This window comes from Anabrus simplex, chromosome X (assembly GCF_040414725.1).
Source record: "Anabrus simplex isolate iqAnaSimp1 chromosome X, ASM4041472v1, whole genome shotgun sequence".
NCBI classification, from domain to species: domain Eukaryota; kingdom Metazoa; phylum Arthropoda; class Insecta; order Orthoptera; family Tettigoniidae; genus Anabrus; species Anabrus simplex.
The window spans coordinates 152365866-152385234 of NC_090279.1; the positions used below are offsets into that span (position 1 = coordinate 152365866).

A 19369-nucleotide genomic window follows, 5' to 3' on the forward strand; every position below is an offset into this window, starting at 1 on the left:
ATTATTATTATTATTATTATTATTATTATTATTATTATTATTATATTTTACTATATTTTAGATCATACAAGGGACCTTATTACAAGACACAGGAAAACATTCCATTTTAGCAGAAGAGAAACTTGCAGTGACACTAAGGATAAAATAATATTTTATCTTCTATATTTTTTCAAAAAAAGTTAAAATCTGGGTGGAATGGAATGAAATAAAATTGTCTTCGTTTATTAATTTTTCGCAATATATATGATTACCAGTCTGGTTCGACTCCTTGGCTGAATGGCCAGCGTTGAGGCCTTCGGTTCATAGGGTCCCGGGTTCCATTCCCGACCTGGACGGAGATTTTAACCGCGTTTGATTAATTCTTCTCGCTCGGGGACTGGGTGTTTGTGTTTGTCCCAAAACCCTCTTCTTCATATTCAGACAAGACACCACACTACCAACCTGCACACAAACACGCAATAGTAGTTACATCCCTCCATTTACGGTTGACGTCAGGAAGAGAATCCAGCCGTAAAACACGACCAAACCCACATGTGCGATATAGTTCCCACCCGGGACCGCACGGGTGTAGGGAAAGCGGTAGAATTATAATAAGAACAATATGATTACCACTCTGCGGACAAGCTTCAACTGGCGCGAGGAAGCCGACAGCGGACCGTTTCACTCGTGCGTGGTCAAATGAGAATTACAAACCGCGGTCCACTTGATGCGTCGCTCACAAACGCTTCAGCACTGGGCATTGTGTATAAAAATACAGCGCTAGCTCGCGCGGGTAGCCGCTAAGTATTCCGTAACCGCACCCTTAACTCCAACTTCCTAGACAGGGCCAAATGGCGAAAAGCAGTAGGAAAGTGAGATAGAGAGATGCAAAACCACACAAGTCTCAAAATATATTAATTCTACATAGATTTCTTACTTTTAACCCAGTGGTGGAGAATTGTGATATGCAATTTGTTTTAATTTTTTTTTTTTTTTTTTTTTTTGCAAGTTGCTTTACGTCGCACCGACACAGGTATGTCTTATGGCGACGATGGGAGAGGAAATGCCTAGGAGTGGGAAGGAAGCGGCCGTGGCCTTAATTAAGGTACAGCACCAGCATTTGCCTGGTGTGAAAATGGGAAACCACGGAAAACCACCTTCAGGGCTGCCGACAGTGGGGTTCGAACCCACTATCTCCCGAATACCGAATACTGGCCGCACTTAAGCGACTGCAGCTATCGAGCTCGGTAATTGTGATATGAAAATACAGTGCCCACCAAATAAAAGTCTACGGCAAAGTCAAAAGAGTTGCGAGCTGACGGAAAGGGCACGCTGTATTGGCCAGAACTAGTGATGGGATAATCGAATACAAAATAATCGCTTGTTCGATTATTTCATTTTATTCATTTATTCTAATTCGATTGTTTTTCGATTATCCATTCGAATCAATGAGGCAATCGAATAGCGAATTTTCTCCATTCGATTATTTTTTCAATTATTTTTCGATTATCCATCCGAAACTCAATTCGAATCAATGAGACAATCGAGTAGTCAATTTTTCCATCCGACATTTTTCGATTAATTTTCGATTATCCATCCGAAACTCCATTCGAATCGATGAGGCAATCGAATAGTGAATTTTTCCATTCGACTTTTTTCGATTAATTTTCGGTTATCCATCCGAAACTCCATTAGAATCAATGAGGCTATCGAATAGCGAATTTCTTTCCATTCGATTATTTTTCAATTATTCATCCGAAACTCAATTCGAATCAATGAGGCAATCGAATAGTGAATTTTTCCATTCGACTTTTTTCGATTATTCATTGGAGCTACATTTGAATGAATGAAACAATTGAATAGTGAATGCTTTGGAAATAATCTATAAAAAGCGATGTTATTAGACCCCACAGTAAGATTTGAAACACACTCCGACCAACCAAACGAAGTGGATCGAGAAAAGAAGTCTATCTACCTGCCTACAGTGCCGTATTATAAGAATAAATACGAACTGGACGATGTAGAAGTGAGGGGTCTCATGATCGGTGCGAGTGGAACAGTCCCTAAGAAGGTCTTCAACATCAGTACCAAGGAGTTCATCGACTGGGGGCTGAAAGCACTCAGAGGTTCTCTTTTGATATTCAGACACCACTTGTATTCGCCAGACTGAGACATTAATTACTTTTTTTTTTTTTTGAATGAAATTGAATGTGTATTCTTTGTCTTAGGCAGCCTCCGAGTGGAGGAAGATTCTGAAAATAAAATAAAATAGTTTCAACGTAATTCGCTATTTCAATCGATTATCCATTCGACACACTTAAACCGAAAAAGTGATTCGTGACGCATCCGAATATCCTATGCGATACAACTAAATGATATTTGAAACTAATTCGATCCTTTATTCGATTATCTAAATAATCGGATGGAGATTATTCGGTTATAAGACAGTAGTGGAAACAGAAACAGAAGCACTTTATGCATCTGAAACTATTTTAATTGGTAGCAATTACCAATTAAAAAGGATCGAAGAACAAGAACCTGAGGAAAATCTTAGGACCAAAATGCGAAAATGGAATTTGGATGAAAAAGAAATAATAATCTCTCAAGTTACAGAAAAGTTCACAGATACAATGAGGAAACGGCAAAAGATCACAATGATTGGCTAAAGAAATCAGTGATGACATAAATGAAATTTGGTTAGTGAAGAAACCATTGAAGATAGAATACAATTCAGAACGTTAATTCACTAATACTAACTTTCTGTAAAGCCCACCCGACTAAATACAGGATGGACAGAACAACGTAAAAAGTAATACAGCGAGAGGATGAAGAGAAACTGGTAAGAGAAGAAGAAAAAAACAAACAAGTACCAGTAAGTTCAAAGTCGCTGCTTAGTTGGGCATAAAGAATCAAGAAAGAATAGTAATAATAACAGAAGAACTTAGAACGAAAGCGTGGAGAGATTGGAATTCCCATAAAACTGGAAAAACGTGGCAGGAATTCATTAAGATCCAGAAACAAACCTCAAAAGTCATCAGATGTGATAAACACAAATATAATCACAGAAGTTTGGCAAAAATTGAACTGGAATTCACAAGAAAACACACGAAATTTTTACAGAATTTTCACAGAAGAAATATCAAATTATCAGACACCTAGCCCTTGTTTCAAACGTCGGGATGGAACTCTAGAAACAAATGCACAGGAAAACTGCAAACTGTTAGCAAACCATTTTCAGGAACTTTTAAACTGTCATTCTCCTGGAGAACAACTCACCTTTGAAAAATGCACACCAAATCCAGATTCAGAACCACCTACATTACAATAAATGAACTGAAAAATAACGAAGCTCCAGATGAGGCCGGCATAATTACCGAAATGTGGAGAATTGGTGGCGAAAGTCTTGCCTTAGAACTTCATGCTATTCTCAACGATATCTGGATCACGGAAAAGATTCCTGAGGAGTGAAAATGTGCACTAATTCACCCACTGCGCAAAAAAAAGGTGATAAAACTGACATCAACAACTATAGAGGTGTCTCCTTGGTATCATTTACCTGTAAAATTTTCCTCAAAGTTCTACTGAGAAGACTTGCAAGACAAACAGGTCACCTCATTGGAGAATACCAGTCAGGTTTCAGAAAGGGCAGATCATGCACAGAACAAATACTCAGTCTCAAAGCTATCTTACAAATGCGCAAAACTAGACAAACAGTAGACTTCCTAGACTTTAGAAAAGCATAAGTCTCCATAGACTGATAGGCACTTTTCAAATACTCGAAGAATTTAAAGTAGACAGAAAAACAAGAGGTGATCAGACAAACCTTAACTGACACTACTTCCAAAGATAAATTCTTAGGAGGAATATCTGAGCGTTTGATGTCAACAGAGGGTTTCGACAAGGAGATATACTGTCACCTCTCATGTTCAATCTTGTTCTAGAAAAAGTAATCAGAACCTGGAAAAAAGAAGTTAAAGGAATAACTCTTGGTAGACAACTTAAAAACAGAATTTACGTGCGGTGTCTAGCATTTGCACACGCTCTGGCAATTCTTTCTAATAATAGGCAAGAAGCAATCCACTCCCTCGAAAACCTACATGAAATTGCAGCCAAAACAGGCCTTCAAATATCATATGAAAAACTCAGTACATGGAAGCTTCTCGGTTTGTGGATGGACATGCTAGTATGATTAAATTTGGACGAATTTCCCAAGTAAACAAATTCAGATACCTTGGAGAAAGCATTCAACCTTCAGGACTACATCGTGAAGCAAATAAGGAGAGAAATCCAGAATTCTTAAATTACAGAAAGCATATTGAATCACTTAAACACATATAACAAAAAATCATTATGCTGAAAAAAGAAACTAAGGCACTATAATACAGTAATAAAACCTGAAGCGTTATACGCATCGGAAACCTTAATCATTGACGGTAGATCACCCATAAAAGATATAGAAAAGCAAGAAAGAAAAATGTCCCTAAAAATTTTCGGTCCAGTCTGCACAGATGGAGTATAGACGAAACGGAAATCTCATGAAATTCATTTCCATACTGAGAAAATCTCAGACACTAGCAGTAAAGGTAGGTTGAAATCCTATGGTCACATTCTCAGAAAGAACAATGATAGACTGACCAAAATAATTCTAAATCGTGTGTTCACACTGAAAGTCAAGAACAACTTGCTAAATGAAATAGAATCTGATCTTCCAGAAATCAACATCAAGCAGGAAACTGTGAAGAACCAATCTTCTTTCAGAACACTGATTAATAATCATTGTTTCGCGGAGCCAAAAGCTGCAACTAATAAAACCTGGACAGAAGAACGTAAGAAGAATTTCAGTGAGAGAAGAGATTTTGGTAAGGGAAGAAAGAAAAATCATCAGAAAAATAAGTTCAAGCGTGCTCCTCAATTGGGCATAACGTCCGGCTACATGGCTAAATGGTTAGCGTGCTAACCGGCTAACCCGTGTCACAGGGGTGCCAGGTTCGATTCCCGGCAGGGTCGGGAATTTCGACCATAATTGGCTACTTCCCCTGGCAAGGGGAATGGGTGTATGTGTCGTCTTCATCATCATTTCATCCTCATCACGACGCGCAGGTCGCCTACGGGCGTCAAATCAAAAGACCCGCACTTGGCGAGCCGAAGTCCTCGGACACATCCCGGCACTAAAAGCCATACGCCATTTCTTTTATTAGTTGGGCACAACGATGTAAGAAGAAGAAGAAGAAAAGAAGAAGAAGAAGAAATCGTACGACTCCATTGACCGGGAAGTGCTGCTAAACATCTTAAATGAATTTGGAGTTGATTTGAAACTGCTGGCATTAATTAGAGCCACCCTGACCGATACAAAATCCAAGGTGAAGTTCCACGGATGTCTCTCGCATTCCTTTGACATCAAAACAGGAGTCCGACAAGGTGATGGGCTATCCCCGATACTCTTCAGCTGTGTTCTTGAAAAGATCATCAGAACCTGGCGGGTGAGATTACAGGAAACCAACTACATTCCTTTGAGAATAGGAACCAAATCCAAGGGGATCGCAACAGACTGCTTAGCATTTGCCGATGATATTGCTGTTCTCTCAAACGACATAGAAACCGCTAGAGCTCAAGTTGAAATTTTAAAGGAAATTGCCGAACAAACTGGTTTGCAGATATCGCTTGAGAAAACAGAAGTAATGACTAACATCAAAGAGGCTCCACCAAAACTCCATACAAAATACGGGGACATCACCCGAGTAGACAAATTCAAATACCTGGGTGAGATCATCATGAAAAATGGACTGGACAAAGAAGCACTTCAGGAGTGAGTACGCAAACTGGAAATAGCCTACCAAACATCCCGCACAATCTACAACAAAAAATGCCTTTCCCAAAACACCAAGATACGTCACTATGAAACAGTTCTGAAGCCAGTAGTTCTATATGCAGCCGAAACCCTGTCTCTAAATGCCAACAACGGACTCCTTGAAGAACTGGAGAAAAGAGAACGCAAAATTGTGAGAGGAATCTTGGGATCAAATTTCAGAAATGGAATCCATCAAAAGAGATCCAACAAGGAAGTCTACAGCAAAATAGAGAAAATTACCGACACAATCAGAAAAAGACGGGCACGATTTTACGGCCATTTGAAAAGAATGGACGAAAGAAAGTTAACTAAGGAAATCTTTCACTTTTTTGATTCAAACCCCAAAACCACAATTCCCTGGTTTAGAAATACCAAAGAAGACCTGCAAATGCTACATATCTCAGCTGAAGACGCCCTTAACAGAGATCTCTTCCGCAAGAAAATATTGACGAACGGGCTAAACCGAGACGAGCAACCGAAGAGAAGACGCGGTGCCCCTTGGACAGAGGAGCGTAAGCAGGCCCACTCACAAAGAATGAGGGAAATTTGGGCTCTAAAGAAGGCCAAGTTCAGTGTCAAATTCAACAAGACTTAACGTGGTCCTTGATGGCCCCAGCGAATTATATATATATTATAATAATAATGGTTTTTCGTTTCATTAACTACTTTTATGGTTTTCGAAGACGCCGAGGTGCCGGAATTTTGTTCCGCAGGAGTTCTTTTACGTACCAGTAAATCTACCGACGTGAGGCTGAGCCAGGATAAAACCTGCCAAGTTGGGGTCAGAAGGCCAGCGTCTCAGCCGTCTGAGCCACTCATCCCGGCGTTACTGTGCACTTTATAGTTCCAATTATTGAGAGTGTTGAGTAAATCACGTGTCTTATTGGCACAAGAACAGCGCTCTATTAACTACAGAGCCTTCTTACAGGACAGAGGATGGGACAAAGAAACCGTTTTACCTCCCTGCTCGTCCCTTCAGTGTGCCGTAAACTTCGTTTGGAGGCCACAGCATTATCTTTCTTCATTCAATATTGTTCAGTTCAGAAGACTGTAAATAACTCAGAATTAGCTACTTTGCTTGCGAGCAAGAGTTGATGGAAACAACACTTCGTGCTCCTGGCGTTAGATTCTGCCTTTCACTCACGTTTACACACGACGACGTTGGTGAGTGGTCACGCTGTGAACTTGAAATACTTTGTAGCCAGTTCCATGATTGCATGGAATTCCCTAAATGAAATTATATTGTTTTACATCACTTTCGGTACAGCCTGCGTAGCTTAGCCGGCAGCGTGCCGGCCTCTCACCGCTGGGCTCCGTGGTTCAAATCCTGGTCACTCCATGTGAGATATGTGTTGGACAAAGCGGAGGCGGGATAGGTTTGTCTCCAGGTACTCCGGTTTTCCCTGTCATCTTTCACTCCAGCAACACTCTCCAATATCATTTCATTTCATCTGTCAGTCATTAAACATTGCCTCAGAGGAGTGCGACACAATTCCTATCCTCGCCGCTAGATGGAGGCTTCATTCATTCCATTCGTGACCCGGTCGAACTACTGGAAACAGACTGTGGATTATCATTATCTCTCTTAGGGCCGGTATTATAATGAGGGTTTAAACTGAAGATTGAGTTAAACTGTAACTTGAGTTTAAACCGATGTTGAGTCTTATAATGGCCGGCCTAAGTCAAACCTGGGAAATACAGGCAAGAATTCAAGCTGCCAACAGAGCATACTTTGCAGTACTACCACTTTTCAGAAGTAGAGATATAAATCAGAGCTTAAAAGTTATGCTATACAAAACCCTCATTCGCAGTATAGTGATGTATGGAAGTGATACGTGGACCCTCCCAAAGAAAGCCGTGGAGAAGATAGATTCCTTCGAAAAGAAAATCCTGAGGAGAATTTATGGACCCATATGCGTACAAGGGGAGTGGAGAATTAGATACAACAATGAACTATATTCGCTGTATGGGGAGGCACCCCTGTCGCATGCCATTCGAATGAAGAGACTTAAATGGGCAGGTCATCTAATTAGGATGGAAGAACACCGAATCCCAAAGAAGGTATTCTTAGGAGACTTTGGAGGAGGAAGGCCTGTGGGAAGGCCACGTAACAGATGGGAAGATGGTGTACATCAGGACGCAGCACATATCCTCAAGATCCGGAATTGGAGAGTAGCTGCAAGAGATCGACAAGTTTGGCGGAGAGCAACTGGGGAGGCCATGACCCGAAAACGGGGCGTCGCGCCATAAGTACAGGTACAGGTACAAGTTAAACCTGAGGTAAAGAAGGAAATATACGATCTTGGTAGCAGTGACTTGCGAGAAAAGATGACTGTCGTTAATGTTTTGTTTACTTCTTGTAGGTAAAATGGCGGTTAAAAGCAATAAACGTTGTCCTAATTTTACATGTAAGTGAATATAATTGCTTGTGCAATTAGTAAGTTACAGAAATATTCATATAGTCCGTCAAGCAGTGGCCTTATGAATTCCTCCGAAATCTCCCATTGTAATAAACATACTACGGGATGCATAAAACTGTAATGCTATTACAGTAGTAGCTGACTGAGAAGTTCTACAGCATGATTTCTGAAATAGAAGGAAGTTACTTTATTTTCTAAAATGCACACTTTTGACAGTTCAAAAAGTCATTTTTACATTCTTACCTTTTCGTTGCTTGTTTTATTCTAGCACGGATTTGCTGAAATAGGGTTATGAGAGTCTGTTTTGAAAGCCTAAACCTATTTAAGAACTATTTTTCATTCCATATATGAAAGTGACGTGCCCTTGCTCGAAAAAAACTCGTGGTGCCCGTGGTCGTTCAATAATTTGAACCACTTCTTCGTCATCGCTTAGTATTTCTTCAAACATGTCAAAAATATCTTCGGGATGCATTGGTTCTGCCATGTTGTAAGGTTATGTATTCTTAAACTTCAGTTTAAACGGTAGATGAGTGGCAGTAACATTAATCTCTAGTTAAACTTAAGACAGACTAAGGGCCGATATTATAATAGAGGTTTAAACTGTTGGTTCAGTTTAAACTTCGGTTTATCTGTTAGTCGTGTAATAATAATAATAATAATAATAATAATAATAATAATAATAATAATAATAATAATAATAATAATAATAATAATAATAATAATAATAATAAACTTTCGCACATCAGCAATGAAACTCTGTAAGGTATAAGAAAACAGAAAGGATTGCCGATACAATAAGTAAAAGGAGAATTGACTTCTATGACCTTATTCTAAGAACAGACCCGAAAAGGATAACTAAAAGAATCTTCGACTATTTCCACAATAAGAAAACCAAGCCGAAATGGTTTAAGGAAACTGAGAGAAGCTATGAGAATTCTAAATTTCAGACGAGATGCTTGTAGATGTAGAGCCTCCGTGGCTCAGGCGGCAGCGCGCCAGCCTCTCACCGCTGGATACCGTGTTCAAATCCCGGTCACTCCATGTGAGATTTGTGCTGAACAAAGCGGAGGGGGGCAAGTTTTTCTCCCGATACTCCGGTTTTCCCTGTTATCTTTCATTCCAACAACACTCTCCAATATCATTTCTTTTCATCTGTCAGTCATTGCCCCGGAGGAGTGTGACATCTTCGGCAGCCGGCACAGTTCCTATCCCCGCCGCTAGATGGGGGCTTCACTCACCCCATCCCTGACCTGGTCATTGACTAAAAAACAGGTTGTAGGTCTTCATTTTCATGCTTGTAGATGGATCCACGAAGAAAATAACCAAAGATAAAATAAAGAGCTTTCAGGATAGGGTGAGGCCCAAACGACTATACAGAATTTCTGAAGAAGAGAGGAGGGCAAGATCTGAAGGAATGAAAAAGTACTGGGAGGACAGAAAAACACGACTCACTGATCTATTGTACCCCAAAGTGGGGTGAAACTAATAATAATAATAGTAATAGTAATGTAATTATAAGGACTAAGTGAAACTCTGCATTGACACACATTAGCGCTCATAGTGGTAGAAAAAGTCAAACTGCTAATGTAATGGACCGGATAACGATGATTAAGAAGTGGATTGTAATTTTTAGGGATAAATAAAGAATATAATCTCATATTTTGTTATATTTACCTAAAATTCGAAGCTCATATTCCTAGGGATTATATTCGATTATATTAGACATGTTTGCGAAATTAATAACTGGTTTGATAGAAGGCAGTTTGGTTTTAGGAAAGGTTATTCCACTGAAGCTCAACTTGTAGGATTCCAGCAAGATATAGCAGATATCTTATATTCAGGAGGTCAGTTGGACTGTATCGCGATTGACCTGTCTAAGGCATTTGATAGGGTAAATCATGGGAGATTACTGGCAAAAATGAGTGCAATTGGAGTTGATAAAAGAGTGACTGAATGGGTGACTATGTTTCTAGAAAATAGAATTCACAGAATTGAAGCTTTATCTGTCCCTGTAATAATTAACATGCGAATTCCTCACTGCAGCATTATTGCACCTTTACGTTTTCTTACATGTATCAATGATATGAGTAAACAAGTGGAATCAGAGATAAGGTTTCTTCGGATGATGCCATTCTGTACAGAGTAATAAATACGCCAAAGATTGTGAGCAACTGCAAAATGACCTCGATAATGTTGTGAGATGGACAGTAGGCAATGGTATGATGATGAACGGGGTTAAAAGTCAGGTTATGAGTTTCACAAATAGGAAAAGTCCTCTCAGTTTTAATTACTGCGTTGATGGGGTCAAAGTGTCTTCTGGGGATAATTGTAAGTGCCTAGGTGTTAATATAAGGAAAGATCTTCATTAGGGTAATCACATAAATATGATTGTAAATAAAGGGTACAGAACTCTGCACAAGGGTATGACGATATTTCTGGGTTGTAGCAAGGATGTAAAGGAGAGGATGTATAAGTCTTTGGTAAGACCCCAACTAGAGTATGGTTCCAGTGTATGGGACCCTGATCAGGATTACTTGATTCAAGAACTGGAAAAAATCCAAAGTAAAGCAGCTGGGTGATTTCTGACGAAAGAGTAGCGTTACAAAAATGTTGCAAAGTTTGGGCTGGGAAGACTTAGTAGAAAGGAGACGAGCTGCTCGACTAAGTGGTATGTTCCAAGCTGTCAGTGGAAAGATGGCGTGGAATGACATAGTAGACCAATAAGTTTGAGTGGTGTTTTTAAATGTAGGAAAGATCACAATATGAAGATAAAGTTGGAATTCAAGAGGACAAATTGGGGCAAATATTCGTTTATAGGAAGGAGAGTTAGGGATTGGAATAACTTACCAACGGAGAATTTCAGTGAGAGGAGAAGAGATTTTGGGAAGGGAAGAAAGAAAAATCATCAGAAAAATAAGTTCAGGCGTGCAATCATTGAAGAAGAGGCTAGGAAAACAACAGATAGGGAATCTGCCACCTGGGTGACTGCCCTAAATGCAGATCAGTAGCGACTGATTGATAGTTGATTGTGAATTGTTCTTGAAGGGGCCGGCTTTATCAAAAGTTGGATGGCCATGATACAGAGTGCACTGGAAGACCAAAGAAAAACATTGAAGTCGTATGTCACTTGTTCACATTCTCACGTCTGTCTCTAAGAGCGCGGAACATCTACGTGTAACTGGCTGTAAATTCTGTTCACGGCCCCCTGTCCGCCGTGCTCACTCTAGTGGAAGATGATGGCTACTTTCTTCTGTTTTCTTCCAACAGATCGAACTTGTACTTCACATTCACTTTCTAGGAGGTGTCTCTGCCAAGACAATCTAAATACTAGATCGTACTAACGACTCAGTTCCAAGGAAACGAGTGAAACTTTACACACATCAAACGAATTAAGGTCAATCTCACCTTCAATGTCCTTTATATACATTTTATTGGCAGGTGCTATTTGTTGCTACTGCCTTTCTCATTGAGCACCGATGGCAAATAATAACATAATGATAACATTAAAAAATCTTTGGAACAAGAATTCGACAACAACTTGGAATCATGAAGTCAAGAAAGATGGGGAAAGAAACAATATGGAAGAAGAAGAATAAGCAACAGAGAGAAATTTTTAGAAATATTGTTGAAAAATTGAATGATTTCAAAGTGTGTGGGGAAGGAAAGCAAGCTCAAAATGATCCATAAAGAGGAAAAGAAGATACAGTGAGTAGATGAAGGAGTGTTGGAGGAATATGGAACAACAAAGGATGAAATACTGAAATTGTCACGTGATCCCTTGAAGACCCTAACGGAGAAAGAAGAATATAACCGCACGACCTCAGCTACCATGTTACAGAAATTCATATTTTAAAGCCTTTATGCTGCCTGCGTGCCAATTTTCATATTCCAGTTTTACTCCACCGTCTGGATCCACCGAGTGAATTGCCAACGCGATTCGACTTAGGTAGCTGTCAGCCTGCAAGCGGGAGATAGTGGGTTCAAATCTCACTGCCTATAGTCCTAGAGACAGTTTCCATGTTTTCCCATTATCACATCAAATGTAACTTAAGAGCTTTCCAATTAAATTATAAATATTACACTATAACTTACCTGTAAAAAGACATTATTAAACAAGAAATAAAAGTACACAGTATTAAACGAAGAATGACATGTTTCGTTCCGGAAATTACATCATCAGATTCCATCAAGTCACACTCAAATATTTAGAATATTTATGTTTATTTCTGTTTTTACAGACATGTTACAGTGTAATATTTACTTCACTTGTGGGTTCGATAGACTGAAAAGCTCTTAAGTTACATTTAACGGAGTGGACAGTGGACAGTATGGCTGCCTTCTTAACACACTTGTACGACTACGGTCGTTTTCTTCCTAATAAGACAAATCTGTGTCGCTGTGACGAAAAAAATAATTATCAGAAAGAAGAATGCACAGTTCTAACCCTCCAGGCAAGCAACTCAGTGTTGAAAATTTTTTAGGTATATGAGCTACGAATTTTAGGTAAATAAAATATAATAAACTATGAGAATATATTATTTTTTCCTAAAACTTAACAATCCTTTTCTTAATCATCGTTATCCGGTCGATGAGATTAGTAGTTTGCCTTTTTTTCTACCACCACGTGTGCTAATGTGAGTCAATGCAGATTATCACTTAAGCTCTTATAACTACATTCGGTGTGGACATTTTTCAATAACATCAAAAAGCGCCTGAGGATTCTGAACCAAGGAACACATTAGAGAAGGAATTATGAAAATAAGTTAATTTGTTTAGGATTTGAATAAAAATGAAAACGAGTAAAGACACAATGGACTTAGGGAATTTTTCCGGAACTACATTTAGGCCTGAAGTGATTTTCGATTATTTTTTTTTTAGTTTGACAGAGCTATCCAAGACTCATAATTTGAAACCCATCCGGGCCCTTTAACACTTCAACTTTCGGAATGCTTAATTTTACGTTTTTTGTATTATGGGGAACCCTTCTTTGTCTGCTAAGAAATGTTTTCAATATTAAGAAGAGAAGAACCCATCCGAATCGTAAGTTGAACTTGGATTTTCATGAAGTAAATTTTCAAGGATAATCTGGAGACCCATTAGAGATACAGAGAACGCAGCGCCGCGTTGAGGATTTATGTCGCCCTGGGTAGACTTTGAAACGGCACTGTTTGTGCACCAAGAGATTCACTTGTCTGTGTGCTTGCACTGAATACATCGTCCTAGATTTAAAATAAAACAGGTGGTGTTTTATTCGTTGCTATCTGTTGGGGGTAAAAAGTCCGTTCCTATCGATATTTATAACGCCTGGAAGTTATGCTTAACCACTTAACGGTGAGGATGGACAAGTTGCTGGCTTGACTCCTAGTGCAGACACCTATGTTACACTGCTGTAGAGCAGGTTGTAGCCTCCCCAGGCTGAACATTTCTGCGGTATGGATTACTATGCGAACGGTCTTATGTCCCTACCAGATGTACGTAGGCCATCCACAAATTAAGTTTCCCTACTTCTGTTCTCGTATTGTAAGCGTATTTAGCCGGGAAATACTGGCATGCGCGACAGATCTATGATGTAGCAATCATAAACCCGCCGGAGAAGTGTCAGTAACGCGATAGCAGTGGCTCGAAATGGCGGCTCATTTTCTATCTCCCGACGGTCTGTGGTAAAGTTTCTACACATACTGCGATGGTCCATTGAAAACAAGGGGCGTGGAATGCCCAGTGCAGGTGTTGTGCTGATCTATGGCAATGCACATCCACATACGGTTCGGCGCTCAGGAAAGTGCTATAGACACGCTGGTTCCAGTCTTAGGCGGCAGACATCCACTACACCACAATATCAAGGATATCAAGGATTTATTGAACCTTACAGGCTTCCGTCCAATACATAGTTCAAATCCGTAAAGCTTGAAGCTTTAAGCAAGGTACATAGATTATAGAATACAGTAACATAAATTTAAAGGCAATCTGCCACCATATGCGCTGTCATATGGCCCATAATCAAGTCTTGTTGTGATCCGCAGGCCCTGGCAAAAGGCAGCTGGATAATAAAAGTTATAATTGTTACCGTGGTTTGGTGGATCGGCAGAGGTGAAAGAAGGTGCTGGGATGAATAGGTCTCAATATACGAAATTAAAGTTAATTTAAAATTTAACAAGGTTATATTCTCCTTTTAAGATCAAGAAATAACAAATATAACAGGTACTCAGTAGCCTAGCAACAAATCGAGAATGTACAATTACAGCGTTACAGGATTTGGGCTCCGAGAGCCAGACACACAATTCTTGAGCACTTAGCCCAACATTAACCAAATACCAGGTTTGACAAAGGGTCAGAAAACCCCAATCATGCCCAGGAGCACTTGCTCCCTATTACTCAGTAAAGCCTGCTCGAGGCACACATAAACCGATTTAAGAAAGAGCAACCCGCTCTCAAAGTTCAAGCCTATCAAAGGCCACACCAAACTCCACCTTCAAGCTGACCTCCAAGCACATGAAAACAGGGGTAAAAATACCCAACCTACTGAGGCCTACTCAATAAAGAAACAGGAAAATTACATGGCCTCCAAAATACCAACTTGAGAGGAGGCGAAACTGCACTCCTAATACATTTCTTTAAAACCTATTTGGCACTAGGCCGCATATGCAAGGGCTAATCCCATACTAAAGAGGTGACTTATATAAGAAAATAATTTATATTACATTAGGAAGGGAAGAAGCGGTTTTGAAAATAAGTTCACCTCAAAGCAATAGGAGTGGGAGCTCGAGAGGGTTAAGCACTCTCTATCCCAATATGTAGTTTAAAGAGATAGAATCTATACCAAGTGTCTTTTACATTTTAGAGGAAAGTTACATGGTAAAAGGTATCGAACCTGCCCCGAGAGTTAAACTGCTAAGCTAGCAAGAAAATAAGTTATTAAAAGGCCATTACCTTATTGATGAACTGCTGCCCGACGAAAGAGGCGCTTCCCGCCCTCTGCTACATAATTTACACTATGATAGATGTTACTGAAGTGGCCCGGAGACCCGAAAATCAGCAGTTTATATACCCTCGTGGAACATTCGAGTCCTTTCAAGAATAAGAACACCCGCCCACAAGCGTTTTATTGAACGGCCAAAAGATTACATGTCAAAACTGAAGAAGAAAACCAGGATTGGTGGGAAATTAATTACAGAAATTTGCGATTGGCCTATTTCAAAACTGGCGGAAAGAAAGGGTTAACATTGCCAACTTAAACAATGGCAGAAAGAAATTTAATAAGGACAAACTTATAAATATTAAATTTCTTCAAAAAAAGGTTCCTACACTACGCACTAGAGTGCACAATTGTAGTTTTTAAGAGGTGCCATCTAGAAGAGAATATTCACACTTCTTGCTACAGAGAAAACAAAAATACATCGAAAACGACACAGTTCAGAACACTTCAAAATTTACAAGTAGGGACATCTTCTGAGAAACTTGAGAATTAACACGGTAGTTAAAGTTCAGGCTTCCTCCAGTAGAGGAGTTTCAACTGGCGCAATGTTTGAATTAGCGGCGTGGAGGTGTACCGCCCGGTACAATAATAATAACCTAATGACGGCAACACCGCAATACAAAAGTTGTTCCCACGATTTCACAACAGTCTCAATTCTGGTGATGATCCTGTCCAAAAGTAGCTCCAACGTTGCTGTATCGGGTGCCTATAAAACGTTTCATGTAACTATGTTGTCTTCCCTTTCTATAATAACAAAACTTAATTTCTGGGTGGCCCTCGTATTAACCAATTCCATTGTTAATTACCGTACTGTATAAATAACAGCCGGCTATAATAAATAACGCTCAGATATTTCAAATGTACCGTAACATATCCATTATTACTACCAAAGAAAAGAGGAATAACTACATGGTCAATAATAATTGCATTGTTTGTGGTATAATTACAGATCGATATTAAAGGAGCGTTTGATGTCAAAATGTCGCAAGAGCTGTACCGAACTATGCAACCCGACATGCCTGAAGTTGAGGATATGGTGGAGGACTGCATCGCTAAGAGAGGTGAGACCTATTGCTTTAAATATTGTAAATTATTTTCAGGAAACAACCCTCAACATTTCACAGGTCCCTCTCCCCATAGAGAAACGTTGCAAATTTAGAGTCTTATCGCTTGAATCAACTTCTCTTAACATTTGAAGGGACACACTTATTATTTACCAGGTGTGCATGCTGTATTCCCATGGGTTTTCTTTTATCTTGAGTTCAATTGGTGTAGAAATCAACACGAAATAAAGCGCGTTCAGTTTCTACCACACTGTATACTGAGTGTATTTGCCAGAATCATTTTCAGAAACACTTTTCCTTTTTCTTCTTTTTAGATGAATTCGATCTCTGCAGAAGAACGTACGGCTTCGTCAAATGCTTGATGACAAAGGTAAGCAATGTTCATATCCTGACGTAATCTATAGAATGAATAATTTTGAGTTGTTATAGCCAAACAACATTTTCCCTAAAAAAAAGTGATCAGTTAAGGCCCGGATGTTTATGCAGTAAAAGGTTAGAATGAAAACTTACTGAAGCGAGTGACAAGTAGAGTCTACCTGCACGACGGTAATGCTATGAGGTTTGCATAAAAATTAGGGGTTCAGCCCATTATAATAACAATAATAATAACCATAATAATTCGAGCTCGATATTTACATTCGTTACCCATTGGTGAGAGACTATTTTTTTCAAGTTATACCTGTTATCGTACTTACGTCAAATGATCAATCAAGATGCTCGTAATTAAGTCTGTTTTCATGCTTAATGAGAAATTAAAGAAATACACACTCTCTCTCACTCTCACTTAACTTAATGTTATATATTTCTGCCTTTATTTTGATATGCGCTTACTATAACCATATCCCTCGGTGTTTGCCTTGTGCAAATTAATCATTTCCTTTCTTGAAATTTGCTATTACTTGTCGGACTGAAGAGAAACCACGGTGAAATAATACACAAAAGCAAATATATTACATTTACATATGCCATAAGTATATAAGAATACACAAAGGCTAAGTCTGCAAACCGTACAAGACAAGGTTAAGTTACGTTAAGCTGATAACTAAATTTCCTTCCAATTCAACTGAACTGCTCTCTATAGAGGAGGTAATGTTACTTTCCTTTTCGGAGGAGTTCTTGCAGATTTTTTTGCTTCTTAGACACCCTAATTGCATCCCACACATATGAATTGGACTAAATAAGACCGTATTATTAAAACTCTGCTTTTGTTATTTAACACCAGCTACATTATTAAATGCACTGTTCGAACATATTACAGTTCTACTTACGTGGTATTATCCAAACGGATTTACAAACTTACAGAGAAAGAAAATATGATTTACTTACACCCGTAAATGTAACACTTGTGATTTTCACTATACGGCAGTGGAAACATGTATCGGTACGTATAATCTCACAAGTCACGAAAAAAAATTATGACTACATAGTGCCAACCTGCAAGACTATAAGTAACTGTAAGACGTCGTATCGGCAAGTACGGTCCCTAAACTGTATGTTTAGCGACACTTAATCGAACACAACAGGTAGAAAATAACTATAAATCACATTACCTTCAGTATTAACAGGGGAAAAAGAGTAAGGTTGTACACTGGAGCACATTGCTACCGTCCCGCTCGGTTCAGTTCAGCTTCCCCCGTATCCGTTCGCATCAGTTCGTCTGCCGCACATACATTCCGTCTCTTACGAAAACTGTCAGTGAACCCGGCCAGGAACAGCGCCTGCAGTAATGTCGAGCTCTTCGTACGAAGACAGAGAAATCATAGACTGCAAAGAAGAAGAGAGAAAACAGAAGATTTTGTATACATGAAATATATTTAAAAAGGGAAGAGTGAGGTGAATATTACCTTCACTTTCCAGACTTGCTACGTAATGAGGACAACTTCTTTAAATATTTCAGAATGTCAATCTCGAATTTTTTGAGTTGCTAAGCGTTCTACCCTTTTAAAAAATCGAATTTCAAAAAACCAATATCATCTGGTGAGCGACTAGCAGTAACAATGAAGTAATTATTGATTTCATTTCATATTTTATTTAACAATATTAGCACATGGTAAAAGTAATTAGAATGGTGTAATACTATAAACCAGTCTGTCATATTCCGTCACTAGCGCATTCATTTTAGATTTAAATTCAATTTGTAGCAGACGACTAAAATATCTAACTGTTTATACCAGTTTATTGTCTGACTGTTTGTTGTCGATAATCCGCGGGGTTTCTATCCACTTTTGTATATTTGTCATTTAAAAAATGTCCAACATATCGGTCGCAGAGGTATTTGATCTCTTTCTTTGCATAGAAACCGTCGACTGAGTTGGTGCCTCATTATCACTTCTTACCGACTGACTTGATCTTCTCGTTGCCATTTATTGATATCAGGATGTCTTTTTACGACTTCAGTCAGTAGTTCTTCGTTGATCACACTCAGTGAACTGAAATAAAACACTTCGCCAGAGGTTCGCAAGGTGGGGTCTATCTTCCATCTTCCGTCAACTTTGCTTTTGAGGGCAAGCTCGACTGAACGGATGGTGGGCAGCGAAATGCTGAAGCGTGCAGAAGTGAAGCAGTGTGCTCCCTGTTTTAGTGTATAAGATTACATGACAAGAGTATAAGCCAAATGTGATAGCATCTTCTTTCTCTTCTTCCAGGAAATCACCAAAAGTGGAAATACTACGATGGCTGAGCAGACTACGGAGACCAATAACAAGAACAATAAATGATTAACACGAGGCAGTCCCCAGCTTGTTGACTACTGAAGAATGAACCAATACAAGAATAAGATCACTTTCCCATTGTAAATGTAAAAAATGTATGCAAGAACTGTACCAAAAATGTTTCCTGTGACATCTTATATTGCACTGCACCAATAAATTATTAAAATGAATACGAATTTCATTTTATATATATACAGGATGTTAGGGGTATACGTGCAGATATTAAGCTAGTCGGCAAAGAAAAATACATCTCACAATATATGCTATGTACTTTTTACCTTGTCCTATTAGTTTGCCCATAACAGAGCCAAATATTTGAGGACCTAATGTGTTTTGAACGGCCGTAGCAGGATGCGCCGGTTACGTCATTCTTT

At 39.1% G+C, this 19369-nt stretch overlaps 1 protein-coding gene across 1 annotated transcript in view; it reads left to right on the top strand.

The window, feature by feature from the left end:
- Positions 1-19061, top strand: part of LOC136886442 (general odorant-binding protein 84a) — a 50438-nt gene extending 31377 nt beyond the window's left edge. The window contains exons 4-6 of the mRNA XM_067159219.2: positions 16170-16281; positions 16599-16654; positions 18930-19061. Of these exons, the coding sequence (XP_067015320.1) occupies positions 16170-16281; positions 16599-16654; positions 18930-19001 (240 nt within the window). The 3' untranslated portion in view covers positions 19002-19061. The remainder of the gene's footprint in view (positions 1-16169; positions 16282-16598; positions 16655-18929) is intronic.
- The last annotated feature ends 308 nt before the right edge of the window (positions 19062-19369 follow it).